This window comes from Rattus norvegicus, chromosome 3 (genome assembly GCF_021556685.1).
Source record: "Rattus norvegicus strain SHRSP/BbbUtx chromosome 3, alternate assembly SHRSP_T2T, whole genome shotgun sequence".
Taxonomy (NCBI): domain Eukaryota; kingdom Metazoa; phylum Chordata; class Mammalia; order Rodentia; family Muridae; genus Rattus; species Rattus norvegicus.
Genome location: NC_141536.1, coordinates 72,757,894 through 72,773,063, shown reverse-complemented (window position 1 = coordinate 72,773,063; position 15,170 = coordinate 72,757,894). Strand labels below are relative to the sequence as shown.

At 33.2% G+C, this 15,170-nt stretch overlaps 2 protein-coding genes across 2 annotated transcripts; one reads left to right on the top strand and one right to left on the bottom strand.

Annotated features, from left to right (window-relative positions):
- Positions 1-6,487: 6,487 nt before the first annotated feature.
- Or5d18 (olfactory receptor family 5 subfamily D member 18) lies at positions 6,488-7,429 on the top strand. Its single transcript, NM_001409465.1, has one exon. It carries the CDS (start codon positions 6,488-6,490, stop codon positions 7,427-7,429), a length of 942 nt encoding a protein of 313 aa, NP_001396394.1.
- A 1,680-nt stretch (positions 7,430-9,109) lies between these two features.
- On the bottom strand, positions 9,110-13,694 carry Or5d35 (olfactory receptor family 5 subfamily D member 35). Its single transcript, XM_087655041.1, has 2 exons — positions 12,783-13,694; positions 9,110-9,166 (listed from the first exon to the last, which is right to left on the bottom strand). Exons 1-2 carry the CDS (start codon positions 13,692-13,694, stop codon positions 9,110-9,112), a joined length of 969 nt encoding a protein of 322 aa, XP_087511167.1.
- Between the last annotated feature and the right edge of the window lie 1,476 nt (positions 13,695-15,170).

Genomic DNA, 15,170 nt, shown 5'->3' with positions numbered 1-15,170 from the left:
TCTTTTCTGAGCAAGTCCCAGGGAAGCCAGGACTACACAGAGAGATGATGTCAAAAACAAGAAATAATGGTTACATTTTCATAAGCCATAAATGAAAGCACAATTACTAAACGGATTGAAGGAAGAAAAAAACATAGAAATATGGTAGTCATTTAAATGGTCCAAATTAATGGGATCAGAGGTCAGCAACTTGTCCTTATGAATGTCTTGAGTTTTACAAAGTGAATATTTGACATACTCATTTTGCAGACTGGTCACAGAACTTTTTTGAGAAGCAATACTGGGAAAATTAAAAGAATTAGTGTGAGAACAATTCATACACTCGTTTATTTTAAAGCTATCAGTCTTGGACATGTCATCAAAGATGTTTTAGTGGAAGCTTTCAAAGAGATACTGATAAGAAATAAAATTAAGATGTTTCTTCTGGTTCTTTCATTACTGGTTTTTTTTTCTGTAAACCTAAATTTATTTCCATAAAATTTGTAAAAATTAATTATTATAATAAATATTTATGTGGTTTTCTGCATTCCTGTTTGTGCACCATGTGTGTGTCTGCCAGGCTCTGAGATCAGAAGAAGACAATAGATTGTAATTGGGGCAACTGATAGTTGTAAGGAGCCATATAGGTACTAGGAAAAAAAATAAAAATTCACTGAAATAGCAGGAAATGCTCTTAACTGCTAAACGATCTCTCAAGTTGCAATATGTTAAGGATGTCAAGTGCAAAATTTAAGTAAGAAGTAAGATTTCCATAGAAGATGGCAAAATGAGAGAGTGTGAAATAAAGGAAGTACCAAACCTCAATATGTAAAAGTTTGAAATTGTCAACAAATAAATTGAACTAAAAATAATTTAACTTAAAAATTAAAAATACAATTACATAGTTATATTAAATAATGCCGAGTTATTACAACCATAAGAAAGGTTTGCAAATGTGTATGTATGCTCTCAGGTAGAGTTCTATAATTTATTTTTATCAAAACTAATGTCACTTCCTACTATTCTTGGAATAGCTTTGAAAACATCGTTAAAAATTTCATAGTGTACTCACATAGTGCAAAGTTGCTACATTACATAGCTGATAAACTTCTTTTTAAAAACATACTATTATGACTATGGGATGGCAACCTCATCTCTCCACTTGATGCCTCATCTTTCTAGGGGAGGTGTACTCTACAACTTCCCTCTCCCCACTCTTGAGCATTTAATCTGAGGTCCCTTCCTCTGAATCCTGATTCTCTTACCACCCAGGTCTCTGGTACATTCTAAAGGGTCCTCCCACCTCCTACCTCCCAAGGAGGTTGTCTATTTCCATTTTTTCTGATGGCTGTCAGAGCTTTACTCCTGTCTCCCCCAATACCTAATCATGTTCCCCTCTTCAACTCACTGTATTCTATTCCACCCTGGTCCATTCTTTCCTCCCTCCTGTGATTGATTTCTTCTACCTCCAAAGTGGGATTGAGGCCTCCTCACTTGGTCCTTTCGACATGTTAACCTTTTTGAGTTCTGTGGATTATATCCTGGTGATTCTGTACTTTTTTGATGAATATCCAATTATTTGTGAGTACATATCATGTATGACTATGACCCAATATTGTTCCAGTCTAAAAGAACTGTAGGGACAAAAGTGAAAAGGAGACTGTGGGAAAGGAGGTCCAGTTACAGGCCAGATTGGGATCCAGCTCAAGGCCTGACACCATTATGGAGGTAATGGTGTGCTTACAGACAGAAGAGTAGCATGGTGTCCCTCCTAGAGGTCCAACAAACAGCTGAAAGAGTCAGGGCCAACAAATGGAGAGAGGTCGATGACCCTGTGGTTGAATTAGACTAGAAGAACCTAAGAAGGGCCAGTCCATAGGAAGATCAGCAGTCTGAACTCTTCTGGACTCCCAAGATCTCTCAGACACTGAGGCACCAACCAGGCAGCATACATTAGCTGATATGAGGCTCCTGACACATATACAGTGGAAGACTGCCTGGTCTGACCTCAGTGAGAGAAGATGCACCTAACCCTCATGAGATTTGAAGTTCCAGGGAGGGGGAAAGTATGGTGGGTTGGGGTGGGTGTGGACATCCTGTTGGAGATAGCAGAGGAGGAATAGAATGAGGAAATGTCAGAACATGAACCAGGAGGGGGATAAGAACTGTGCTGTAAATAAGATTTAATAATAATAATAATAATAATAATAATAATAATAATAATAAATACATATATTTTTATTTAGCCTCTAAAATTCTGAGTATGTATTTTCATGTTAACTGTTTCCTGTTACCTCCTTTTAAATTCCCACAGAACTTACCAAACTTTCTTCATCTAACATTTTTATCTTAAAAAAACTATTATTAATAGCTCACTGAGTTAAAATAGTATTAATATAGGATGTATAGTATGTTTTTACTGACCAGGGAACAATAAATATACTGGTAGCCAAATACTGATACAAAAGTGTTATTTTATATTTAGCTGCCATAAACTGTCAGTCTTATAAGCAAGGTTAAAAGCAAAACAAAAACGTTTTTAAAAACAAATTTTAAGAAGGCAATTTAACAGCCTTTCCATTTAACTGTGGACTTCTCAATAGGACCTCTGGTACCACCCTTCGTCAGGTTTTGAAAAGTTATACTATATTATCCGTGACTGCAGAACTGGGTTCATATCCAGTTGGAAATGACTGCTTATGCTCATTACTATCCCACCACTGTTGCACCAGTGAGCACAGCTTTCTTGGCAGTCTGGTATCGTAGCATGGAGGCGTGTGCTGCTACATAGAGCCACTGGAGTCTTTTCTCACCTGGTGGCCATGTAGAAGCCACAAGCATTTGGAAAGTATCTGAAAGCAAATGAGCTTGTATGCTATAAAAATAAAAGTCACTACATTTTTACTAGCTACTTGAATAAATAATTTCTTACTTCATAAATGTACTTTACAGTGGCCTTGTCTGTCCTTTCTCATAATGATATAACTAGTAATGTCTTTTGCAGCATTTCATAATATGATTCTATTACGTTGAAAAAAATTACCTTTTACATGTAGATTTGGTCAATAACGATATATCTCCCTGCCTGTTCCCTACTAAATATAGTGTAAGGTCCATGCTAAACCTGCCATAAATGGCAATGAGAGTGTAAAAAATGAGGAAATGGGAGGACTTATGTGACTACTGGTTATGCTCAACTCATTTTTCTGAATTTCTTCACAAGAAAGCCATTTCTGAAAATTTTTAAAATTCCAAATAATGATTCATACACTTACAGTAATCTAATTAATTGTTCTGCTCATTGAAATAGAAAAAAATTGATAAATACCTTCAATGAAGATATTTCTCTGTTAATTCCATTTCAATAGTTTATTATATGACTAAATCTAAATGGTTTGAAAACAGGTTTCCTCAATGAAAAAAGCACATAATCCTAGATAAAACGTAGGTACATACTTCTAAAGGAGTAATTGTGAAGTTGATTTGTGTTTTAAATAGTTGAAACTTGATGTATTTCATTCTTTAAAAAACAAACGGAAGCGGAAAATAAAAAGAAAATTTGGAGTATAGTGTAATTTTGTTTATTTTTTGACTGGATGCTTTCACTTTTTTTTTTAAAATTGCTATAGGCTATACTGACATTAAATTGCAATTTTATGAAAAAAGAGTCCAAAATTGGTTTTGTTAAATAATTTTGTTTCTGAAAAATTGGTGAATTCCATCTTTTAGTAACACGAAAATGGTGTTAATATTTGTGGGATAGTTGTTCATGTAATAACTTTGAAGATACTGGTGAGCTAAAATATGAAATGCATGCTTTGTGCACATTTTATTTTTTCAAGGTGAAAAATCTACAAAATAAGTACAATAAAAACAAATTTGAAACCTACATTTCAACTATGCCCAGAAAGTATGGAGAATAATTCCTTAAATTTCAGAGAAGTTTGGATATACATATATATATATATATATATATATATATATATATATCCATTTATGAACTGTCCTGAATGATGATCTAATTTTCCACCCACAATTGCATCAGATTGAAGTGATTAATTGTAATTGTTTATTTTTCTATCTCAAGAGAATATAGGACTGTCTCTAAGGTTCTTGTCTCCAAGGCTATAAAAATAAATACAAGATCTGTCTGCTACTCCCCAAAAGGAGAGGCCCTGCCTTTGTCCTTAGCAAGACAGGTTTAAATGTGTAAACTTTAATATCAATGAAATTTCAGCATTCACGAATAAAACACTCTTTAATGGTTTTCTGAATGAGCTTTTGTCGTAGAGTTCAGTCTCTCTGTGAAGCTTTGCTTCAGGGCTCCTGGCCTAGGTAAGTAACATAAGAAACCAAGGAAAGCTAATTCCTCTGGAAGGTAAAAGGACAAATGGATTTAATGTTCTCATTTTTATAACATTTTAAAGGATAATTCTTAGTTATTTATTTAAGGTAAAATAAATATTATTAAGTAACACAAATGAAAGAGGGTATTATTAAGATTAGAAAGTATAAAATCAATATAACAAGGTAGATTTTGTGTTTTGGCAAAAGATAGAAGCCTTCACCAGATATTTAAGAAAATTAAATGATAGAGGTACCAGAGTCATTGCAGAAACAAACAGAAAATATGAATTCTTTTGCATAATTAACTAAGAAATTAAGAACATATGTTAAATCAATAGTACTTTGAGAATTTCATACAGTGTAGTTTGGCTTCATACATTCATATTTGGTGTGCCCTCAGGTCTCCCATGTCTGCTCTCCTTCTCTACCCACTTAAATTTTGTGTCACCTTTTTCAATGCATATTCTGAGTATGTTTGCAAATAGCAACATGTCTCTTGCTTCATCTTTCTAAAAATAATTTTAAAACTCCTACTTTCAATTTTAGTATCATACATAATGTCAAAGTGATAACAAGATTTCATCCTGAATCTTTTTGTTATTTAAATGAAATATACGTTTTTCCCTCACATTATATATTCTGACTAGTTTTGCCCCTCCCCGTCTTGACCCAATTCCTACCTCTTCCCCTCCCATCCAGATCTGCTTCCATTTTATCTTTCATTAGAATTACGTGCAGTAAAGATTATGGGCAAAGTCCTACCCCCCTTCATAATAAAGCTGTGGAAGGCTTCAGGGATACAGAGGGCATTCCTGAATATAAAAAACCAGTTTACATTATGCCCATAGCTGACATACATTTAAATGGATAGAAACTCAAAGGAATAGACTAAAATCAGGAGTAAGACATGGTTGTCCACTCTCTCCACACCTATTTAATATAATACTTGAAACCTTATCTAGAAGATACAGACAACTGGGTTAGACCAAGACATTACAAATAGAAAAGGAAGATGTTAAAGTATCTTTATTTGCAGATGATAATGGAAGTATGCACAAAGTGACCTGAAACACCGCAATGGCAAACTCCTGCAGCTCATATACACTATTCACAAAAATCAACAGCCCTTCTATATACAAATGGACTGAAAAAGATATTAGAAAACAAATTAAAAACTTAAAAATCCTGAAGAAAAAATTATTTCATAAAAAAGCACCAGCAACATTTTGAGTTCAATTTTGGTATTGAAATACAAATGTCTTCAAAGACAAAATGATGTATTCAGAAGCATGGTCACCAAATGTCTTATCCTTGCCTATAATCTTGGGAGCTTGTCTAGAAAGAATAGTGTGACCAAAAAGGCACTTGCTAAAGGGAATAAAAGAAACCAATGTAAGCACTATACAGCAGGAATTCTGTTCTTCACCACGAAGTGAAATATAAAGTTTATTTTGCGTATAATGTTGGTTTTCTTTATCATCAAATGCCTTCATATTCCATTACTAAAATAAAATAAAAATTCTTGTATATCTAAGGTAACTCAAGGATAAAATGAATGGACAAGGGGACAAGTTAAATAGAATATGGAGACACAGGCATAAAATGAACCAAAGAGAGTGGAAGGAAGGGTGAGATAAACACAAACAGTACTAAGAAAATAAACTCATAAAAAGACAACCATTCAAGCTAAGCTATCAGAATTGTTGGTACTTCAAATATTCTAATATGGATATATATTTTAGTTATTTTATATATTTCTTGGTTTTTTATTACTGATAACAAGGACAATATAGCCAGTCATTCTGGTATTTTAGCCTATCTTCTGTGAATTAAAATAATACAGCATCACTAAAATTTATATATAAGTACTTGACTTGCACTAGCCTAAAAGCCATCCATATCTCTTAATTTACTTTAATTATGATGAATATATTTTATGTGAGTCTATAATCTTATTAAATAGTTCATTTTAATTTTGTATATCTTTATAGTATTTATGTTTTATATCATGTACAATATCTACACTTTATTATAAATATACTGCCTTTTACAAGTGTTATGCTTTATTCTCCAATCTTTGTGAAGAGCATGAAACAAGCTGGGTATGTCTTCATAGTCTATTTTTACTTTTAGGTCTTCTAGAGTCTTACAAACAGAAGTGATGACTCTATCAGATGGAAACAACAGTGTGACTGTGTTCACCCTCTTGGGATTCTCAGATTATCCAGAATTGAAAGTCCCCCTCCTTTTGATATTTCTCATCATCTACAGCATCACTGTGGTAGGGAATATTGGAATGATCATCATAATTAGAATTAACCCTAAACTGCACACCCCCATGTACTTTTTCCTCAGTCACCTTTCCTTTGTGGACTTTTGTTATTCCTCCATTGTTGCTCCAAAGATGCTGATAAATCTAGTTATAAGGGACAGAACCATATCATTTGTAGGATGCTTGGTGCAATTCTTTTTTTTCTGTACTTTTGTGGTAACTGAATCTTTTCTATTAGGAGTGATGGCTTATGACAGGTTTGTGGCCATCTGCAACCCTTTACTCTACACAGTAGCCATGTCCCAGAGGCTCTGTGCCATGCTGGTGTTGGGATCCTATGCTTGGGGGGTAGTATGTTCCTTGATACTGACCTGCTCTGCTTTGAACTTATCTTTTTATGGTTTCAACATGATTAATCACTTTTTCTGTGAGTTCTCCTCTCTCCTTTCACTTTCATGCTCTGACACATCTGTCAGTCAACTGCTGCTTTTCATTTTTGCCACTTTTAATGAGATTAGCACACTCCTTATCATCCTCTTGTCTTATATGTTCATTGTTGTGACAATTCTGAAGATGCGCTCAGCCAGTGGACGCCGCAAAGCCTTCTCCACTTGTGCTTCCCATCTGACAGCCATAACCATCTTCCATGGCACAATCCTATTCCTATACTGTGTACCCAACTCCACGAACTCCAGGCACACTGTCAAAGTGGCCTCTGTATTTTACACAGTGGTGATCCCTATGCTGAATCCCCTAATCTACAGTATGAGAAACAAAGATGTTAAGGACACAGTAAAAAAAGTTATAGGTGTTAAAGTCTATACTTCTTAAGCATATTATACCATTTGTGTTTGTCCTTAATGTGAAATATGTTTATAAAGCCTGATGTAATAGACTCTATTAAAATTAATACACTTCGTATTGCAAAAGAGAGTGGAAATTGAGTTTGATGGCAATAGAATAAATACCTTTTATTTTATGAAAATTCAAATACTCTCTCATGTAGTATTATAGTCTGAAATATGATATTTGATAATATATTGGCTGAGAATTTTTAATATCTTGATTGTTACCTCACTCTATATGAAGAAGATTAATAATAAAATATTACAGATCTCAGAAAAACCACAAAGATGTTTAATTTGCTCATTGTGTAGAGAATAGCATTGTTGGGGCACCAGTGAAAGGAGAAGTCCTTGGTCCTGTCAAGGTTGGACATCTGGTGCAAGGGAATGTGGAGGGGGTAATGGGGATGGATGGGGAGAATACCCATAGGGGGGAGGGAGAGGGGATGGGGGCTTATGGGCAGGAAACTGGTAAAGGGAATAACATATGAAATATAAGTAAAGAAATATATCTAATCAAAAATAAATAAATAAATAAATAAATAAATAAATAAATAAGAAAATTTAGGTGATACATATGATTTGTCTGACACATACATGAAACAATAGGTCATATCTACATCTCTGAAGAGATATGTGGATCAAAAATGAAAAATAATTTTTAAAAAGTTCCAATTTATTCCCTGTGATGTCAAAGCACTCTTTTTAAAATATTTGTTAATTCTTCATTGAGAATTTCATAGCCATATACAGTCTATCTCATACAATCCAAGGCTATTATCTCTAACTTCTAGTATACTCCAAAACATCACTTTCAAAACTTAATTCTTTGTGCATCTTTTTAAAGAATATTAAGCCAAAGTAGTACCTTGTACTGTCATGGATGAGAGCCATCCTAACTGAGCATGAACAACTTACCAAGAATCATTCGCTTGAAGAAAAATGACTCTTCCTCTCTGAAGAGCCATTAACCTCTAAGAGACTGTCAATTAGGAGACTTCATGCGTCCCTACCACATCGATGTTTTAATGTTAATTACTTTGCTCTTGCAGGTAACTACAGTTACTGTGAGTACAAGACCCTAATGTCCTTATCATATTTGCAATAACTCACATAATACCACCTCAGTATAATAAAGGAGATAATTAAAAGAACAGCTTCTGGAATGGGATCAGGAAATATAGCAGTTCCTTTTGATTGGAAATATTGCTTTCAAGATGAAAGGGGAGACTCTTGAGACTCAAATAATATATAAAATGCTATAGAATTGCTAAATCAGAGACTTGAAAGAATCAGGAAGACCCCTTCAAAGTTTATTTAAAAAAGTAAACAATTGTTTGGAAATCAGACTCTGAAAAACCATGAGTATACCCTTAATCCTGTAGAGTAAGCCACTAGCTACTTATTCAGAGAGTGCTATGGTTGCAGAATTCATGAGTCCTCACCTGCACTGGCTTGGGGTTTTCAATGATGAAGATATTTCCTAATTCCTGCTTCTGTATTTCTTCATCCAACTCCGTTTGGTGACTCAATGAAATTCTAATGACACTCGACTTTGAATGTGGAACAATAAGTGGGTTCCCTTTCTGGGCTGAATAACCTAGTATGTATTGTGTCTCCAGGAAAAGGTCTGTGATACAAAAGACAGATCATCTGTAAATTAAGCTTAGGTCACAGGTTTAAACCTACTATATATAGGGAACTTCAAATTTTCAGTAACCAAAGTAAAGCAAAACAAAACAGAAATATCTTTATAAGGCTGAAAAACCAAATAGACATGCCAGGTAAAAAGCTGGGTCACATACTAGGGACAAGCATAATAAATCTAAATTCAACATCAGAAAAATGCAAATCAATTCACAATGGGAAATCACATCATTATAATAACAATGTTTGTTTAAAAAGTGGAAAACCAAGGAATGCTTACGAACATGTGGAGAAAAAGAAACCTTTACACAATGTGAGTTAAAATGTACTGTTATATCTATTATGGAAAAATGAGCTTTCTCTAAAATAACAACAAAATACAAACAAAAGTAAAGCTTATTTGTAATAATATGCTTTTTTAGTACCAGAACTTGGAAGGTTGGGGCCAGAATTTGAGACTGCATTGGTCTGTATAATGAGATTCTATCTTAAAATAATTCAAGCAAAATGGAACAAAATAAAACTGGTGAAATTAAAAACTACCTTATATTATCCAGAAGCTTTTATAGAGCACATGTTCCCAATGAGGCCATCATGTCAATCATCAAACTCTTCTTTTCTTCCCAATGAAGAACTGAAAAACTATGCATATTGTCAAAAGCAGGAACCCAAAGCACATCAATAAATACACGAAGAATGTGTTTCATAGTAGAGCACTAGGCATCCATAAGAATAATAAAGTTTGTAATTTACAAAATATAGATTGAAGTGTCAAGCATTTTATAAACTACAGTTAGCTATATTCAGAAAGACAGATGCTCTACCATCTTCATCGTAGGGTTGCTATGAATCACTGGTCTCTTCAAATTTGAGAGTAAAATGGTCATTAGTTTTATGTCAGGATAAAAGCTATGAACTTGCATATTTGTTTTTGTGGCTTATATCAAAATAAAAACATGATTTTTCAAGGAGGACAGAAGTAAAAACAGACTATGTGTTTAATTTAAATGTTAGTCTTGCACTTACAATTTAAATAATTTCCAAGTGATACATTGTAAAAGATAGAATTGTGAAATTCAAAAAAATAGAAATAAACACAATAGAAAAAAGATTCCTTCAAACAACCAATTCTAAAACTACTTTCCTATTACTTCACATATGCATATACATTGAAAATCTGTTCATTAGTTTAGAATTTATAACAAATAACATTTTAATAATTACCACATATACAAAATAACTTGATCAAGTAATATCTTTATTGAGCTTTTGTAGCATCATAGTACAGATTATTTACTTGTGCATTTCTTCCATTATTCAAGTTATATAGAAATGTATTTGTTCTATTAGACTAATCATCAGTTAAAATTATACACATTAATATTGGGTACTAGGACAGATGGCTGAAGAAGATAGTGCAACCAAGTGGTTCACAGAGGGAAAATCTGGTATTTTTAATCATGCATGGGTAATAAATAGCACATATTGACTATTCTCTCTTTTACAGTACTATTCTATAAGTAATAAGCTCATAGAATTTCAAATCACAATCAACTTTTCCTTTATAATAAATTTGAATTATCTGGGCAAAGACAAAGATTTTCCATGAACATTCAGTAAAAGTTCATTCAGGGTATTGTAATATTTTTGCAATCATGTAAATAGACTAGTATTGTACAATAGAAGCTAGGAAGACATATATGAATGTACATTCAATCATTTATAGACTTCAAGAGTTTATCATTAACTATCACACTTATTTAAAGTATATTTGGGGTTGGGGTTTTAGCTCAGGGGTAGAGTGCTTGCCTAGCGAGCACAAGGCCCTGGGTTCGGTCCCCAGCTCTGAAAAAAAGAAAAAAGAAAAAGAAAAATAAGAAGAAGAAAAAAATAAAGTATATTTAAGACAAATACCCAATAAATCATCTCATACAAGTTTCTATTCAGGTCATCTACATGATGCCTTGCAGAACACATGCACACAATAGAGGAACAACACCATGAAAATCATAAAAATTTTTTTCAATAAAGTAAATATCAGATTTTTGAACCCAGTACTACATTTTTAACTCATGATTTTATTGTTTCTTTTACCTTCTAAATAAAGCTTTGTTTTGCTTCAAATACATTTCTAATTACTTCGCCCTCATGCTTGGGCAATCATATTGGTGAGAGTTTATGGATGCTGCTTCTGAAATGCCTAGGAGACACAATCTCACAGGCACTTTCTGATCCTTTCTCTTAAAACTTTTCTGCCCCTTTCTCTTCAGTGCTACCTGATTCTTAGGCTTAAGACTTCTTTGTTCACATATCCGTTGGGACTCTACATTTTAATTGCTTGTGGTTTCTGGTAATGGCCTCCCTCTGTTGCCAGGAGTTCTATTTTGTTTTGGATAGGAGAGTTGTATAATCTCAACAATTTGTTTTTCTAAAAACACATCTTTGTTTTTCATTACCAACTTTGAAAGAAAGAATAATTTTAATTTAAATATTCTTCAGTAGTCTCAATATTTTGAGAATAATTATATTCATTATACTCTTATATATTGTCAGTACTAATTTAGTATCCTTTTGGCTATTATTAAATCTATTCTTTTTTTACCTTCTGACTTGGGTATATGTCTTTATTTCTCATTTGGGATTGGAAGGGTAGCAAACAATGGTGTGGCTAAGATTATTGTTATCTATTTATTTGCTGAAATCCCATATTTTCATCACTTGTTTTACATTTACACATGCATCAGTATAGATATGTATCAGATAAGATCTACTCTTAACTGAATTTCTTTACTTAAAGCACAAAGGAATATATTTGAGAATTTCATAGACTTCAGGCATATTATGAAATTGTTCCTCAGTTTTTATTCCATCAGTTATCTCAACCTTTTTCATGTGTTCCCACTCAACTTTGAGATACATTTTCTCTTATCAAGTCTCATTTTTGTTGCCCATCTAGTCTTTGGGGTAGGGTAGCTATGTTGTAGGGTAAGTATAGCAGGGAGCCATATTATTGCAAAGAAACCAATTGTTTCTTTCCTGGAAGCTTTCAAGTGACAGTTACTTCATTATTTGGTTTTTGGTGGACATATGTTTCTACCTTCCTTCCACCCTGTTTGACTGTCTGGAACTTACATAGGCCTTGTAGAAGCTATCATAGTTACTGTAAGTTCATATGTGTACTATCATATAAAAGTGTGTAAAATCAGTAAAATAGATACATATGATAGAAAATAGAGTTATTCACACAGTCAATTCGAGGAACTTTTGTATTACTTCACCAATGCACATATAATGAAATTCGTTTATTTAAAATATATATCAAATAATCATATGTCCTCTGTATCTCAGCTACATGAGGTGTCATAAAAAAGTGGTATAGTGGAAATGCTATTATGCAATGTAAAGTATCCTTGATAGTTATATTTAAATATTACAATGAGATTATAAATTATGATGTTACTTCAGTTTTGGAGATTGGATACAAATAATTTGTTATCTCTGATTTATTTCTGAAAATTGATACAGCAAAGAGGGAATTCTATTCAAAATAAAACCATTTCTGTTCAGTAGAAGAAGCTATTAATTTTAATATGATCTTATAATTAAAATTCTCTAAAACTTCTGTACTTATGACAGGATAAATTTATTTGAGAAGATGAAAGGGAGAAAGCTAGAATTTTAATCTAATGATTTTTTCTGATTGTATCCTTCACATCTTTATTCCTCAGACTGTAAATCAGAGGGTTGAGCATGGGGATCACCAGGGTATAAAACAAAGAGGCCACTTTGAATGTAAGCTGGGAGGTCTTTGAGTTGGGTACAGAATACAGAAACAGGATAGTACCATAGAAGATGGTGATGGTAGTCAGGTGTGAAGCACATGTAGAGAAAGCCTTTCGGCGGCCCGTGGATGATTGCACCTTGAGTATGGTGAGAAGGATGAACACATATGACAGGAGGATGATGAGAAGAGTGCTAACAGCATTCATAGTGGAAAGTGAGAACAGAAGTATTTGATTTACACGAGTGTCAGATAATGAAAGGACTAGAAGTGAGGAGAACTCACAAAAGAAATGATCAATTATGTTGAAACCAACAAAAGATAACTGGATAATAGAACATGTCATTGTCAAGGAACATGTGAGTCCCCATACATATGATCCCACCACTAGAGTGATGCAGAGTTTCTGAGACATGGCTACTGTGTAGAGCAGTGGTCTGCAGATTGCCACAAATCGGTCATAGGCCATAACCGCTAATAAAATGGATTCAGTTACCACAAAGATAGCAAAGAAAAAATATTGTACTATACATTCTAAAAGTGAGATAGTTCTGTCTTTTACAAAAAGATTCACGAGCATGTTGGGGGAAATGATGGAGGAATAACAGAAATCCACAAAGGAGAGGTGGCTGAGGAAGAAGTACATGGGGGTGTGCAGTTTAGGGTTAATTCTGATTATGACAATCATGCCAATATTCCCTACAACAGTGATGTTGTAGATGGTGAGAAGCACCAAGAAGAAAGTGACCGCTAATTCTGGGTAATCTGAGAAGCCCAATAGGATGAACATTGGCCCACTGTTATTCCCATATATTAGTAACATGTCTTGTCTTCTCCAGAATATGTAGTTTATTCTAAAGGTAAATAAAACAGAGAATGAAGAAAAAGGAATTTGTTATAGTTCTTGATTTTAAAAGAAAATTACTCTTTGAACATCTGGATTTTGGTATGCCAGAGAAACTACAAATCACACATTTTAGAAATTCTAAACCATTTTTACAGCTTCTTAAAGGCAATACAATTACTTACTTAAATTTATGCTAGACTGCAAGTTTTAGTGTTTATAGTTTCAAGAACATTGAATTATATCGTATTCATTTCCAGTTAATTTTATACCTAATATGATTTTTTCATAAATGAATAGCCTAAATAACATAATATTTTCTTTACTCTGTATTTAATAACAATGTAAAATATGTAAGTATTATATATAACATATTGTCACACATTTATAATATACATATATATATACAAATTGGTATATTCATTTTTGTTATTTCATATTTGATCTAAAAATTTGTTTATCTGACACTGGGAAAACTTCTATATGAAAACAGTCTTAATGACTTTTATAGGAAATATATTCATTAATTTTCTATATTTCATAGAGAATACAAACATAGAATAGAAGAAAAGGATATTATACTTTCTGGATAAGGGAAGACAGATCAGATTGTAGAGTACTTCCCTAGTGGTCCTGCAGACCTTGTGAGGTTCATTCCAGTTAGCTAGCTTTAAATAGAATGAGCCGCAATTGGGACATCAACATATGTAGATTTGTGTGACTTGCAGGCTAGTCACCATAGCCTTATTACCTTCCAATCCAAGGCGTATGGTATCTAAGGAACATTGCTGAAGTTATTCTCTAAACACATGAATATACACAACATAAACAAACACACACATATAGTGAATCAGAGACATAAAGACACTGAGAGTCAGAGACAAATAGACAAAGAAGCATGAAATCCTGATACACAGACACTGAAATACACACACACACACACACACACACACACACACACACACAGACAAACATGGAATATATTTTTATATGAGAATCATTCCATTAATGTTAAGATACAGACACATTTACAGATCTGTAACTAGACTAAAAGATTTTCATTAATTTCTCAAGTTAATCTTCCCATTATTCTCTTTTGTTGTGATATTAGCATAATATAATGTTTTTAAATAATCATGTCTTCATTTATGTAGCAAAGTAGAAAGTTTAAAATATCAGGGAAGAACAACAGAGATATACTGGAATACAGTATCAAGATAAAACATTGAGATAAGATATGAGAGAATCCTTCTCACTCAAGTATATATTGTATATCAAAAAGTGATGTTACTGATTTTGGCTCAGTGATACAATGTATCAAAATAGGTGAACTTATTTTTCTGATATAAGATAATATGTACCTTTCTTTTGTAGCCTTGAAGCAAACCTTTTGTGGGTGAAGGTGGAAACTGTGAGTGGGAGTAGTGTAAATATTTTTATACTTATGACTCTAGC

Bases quoted from the DNA above. Each gene is read 5' to 3' on its own strand.
- Or5d35 (XM_087655041.1), bottom strand. From the start codon at position 13,694: ATGTTACTAATATATGGGAATAACAGTGGGCCAATGTTCATCCTATTG. The intron at 9,167-12,782 runs AATCATTAGATT...TTTTGCTTTACT, and splicing joins TGAAGGATACAATCAGAAAA to TTGGTTACTGAAAATTTGAA.
- Or5d18 (NM_001409465.1), top strand. From the start codon at position 6,488: ATGACTCTATCAGATGGAAACAACAGTGTGACTGTGTTCACCCTCTTG.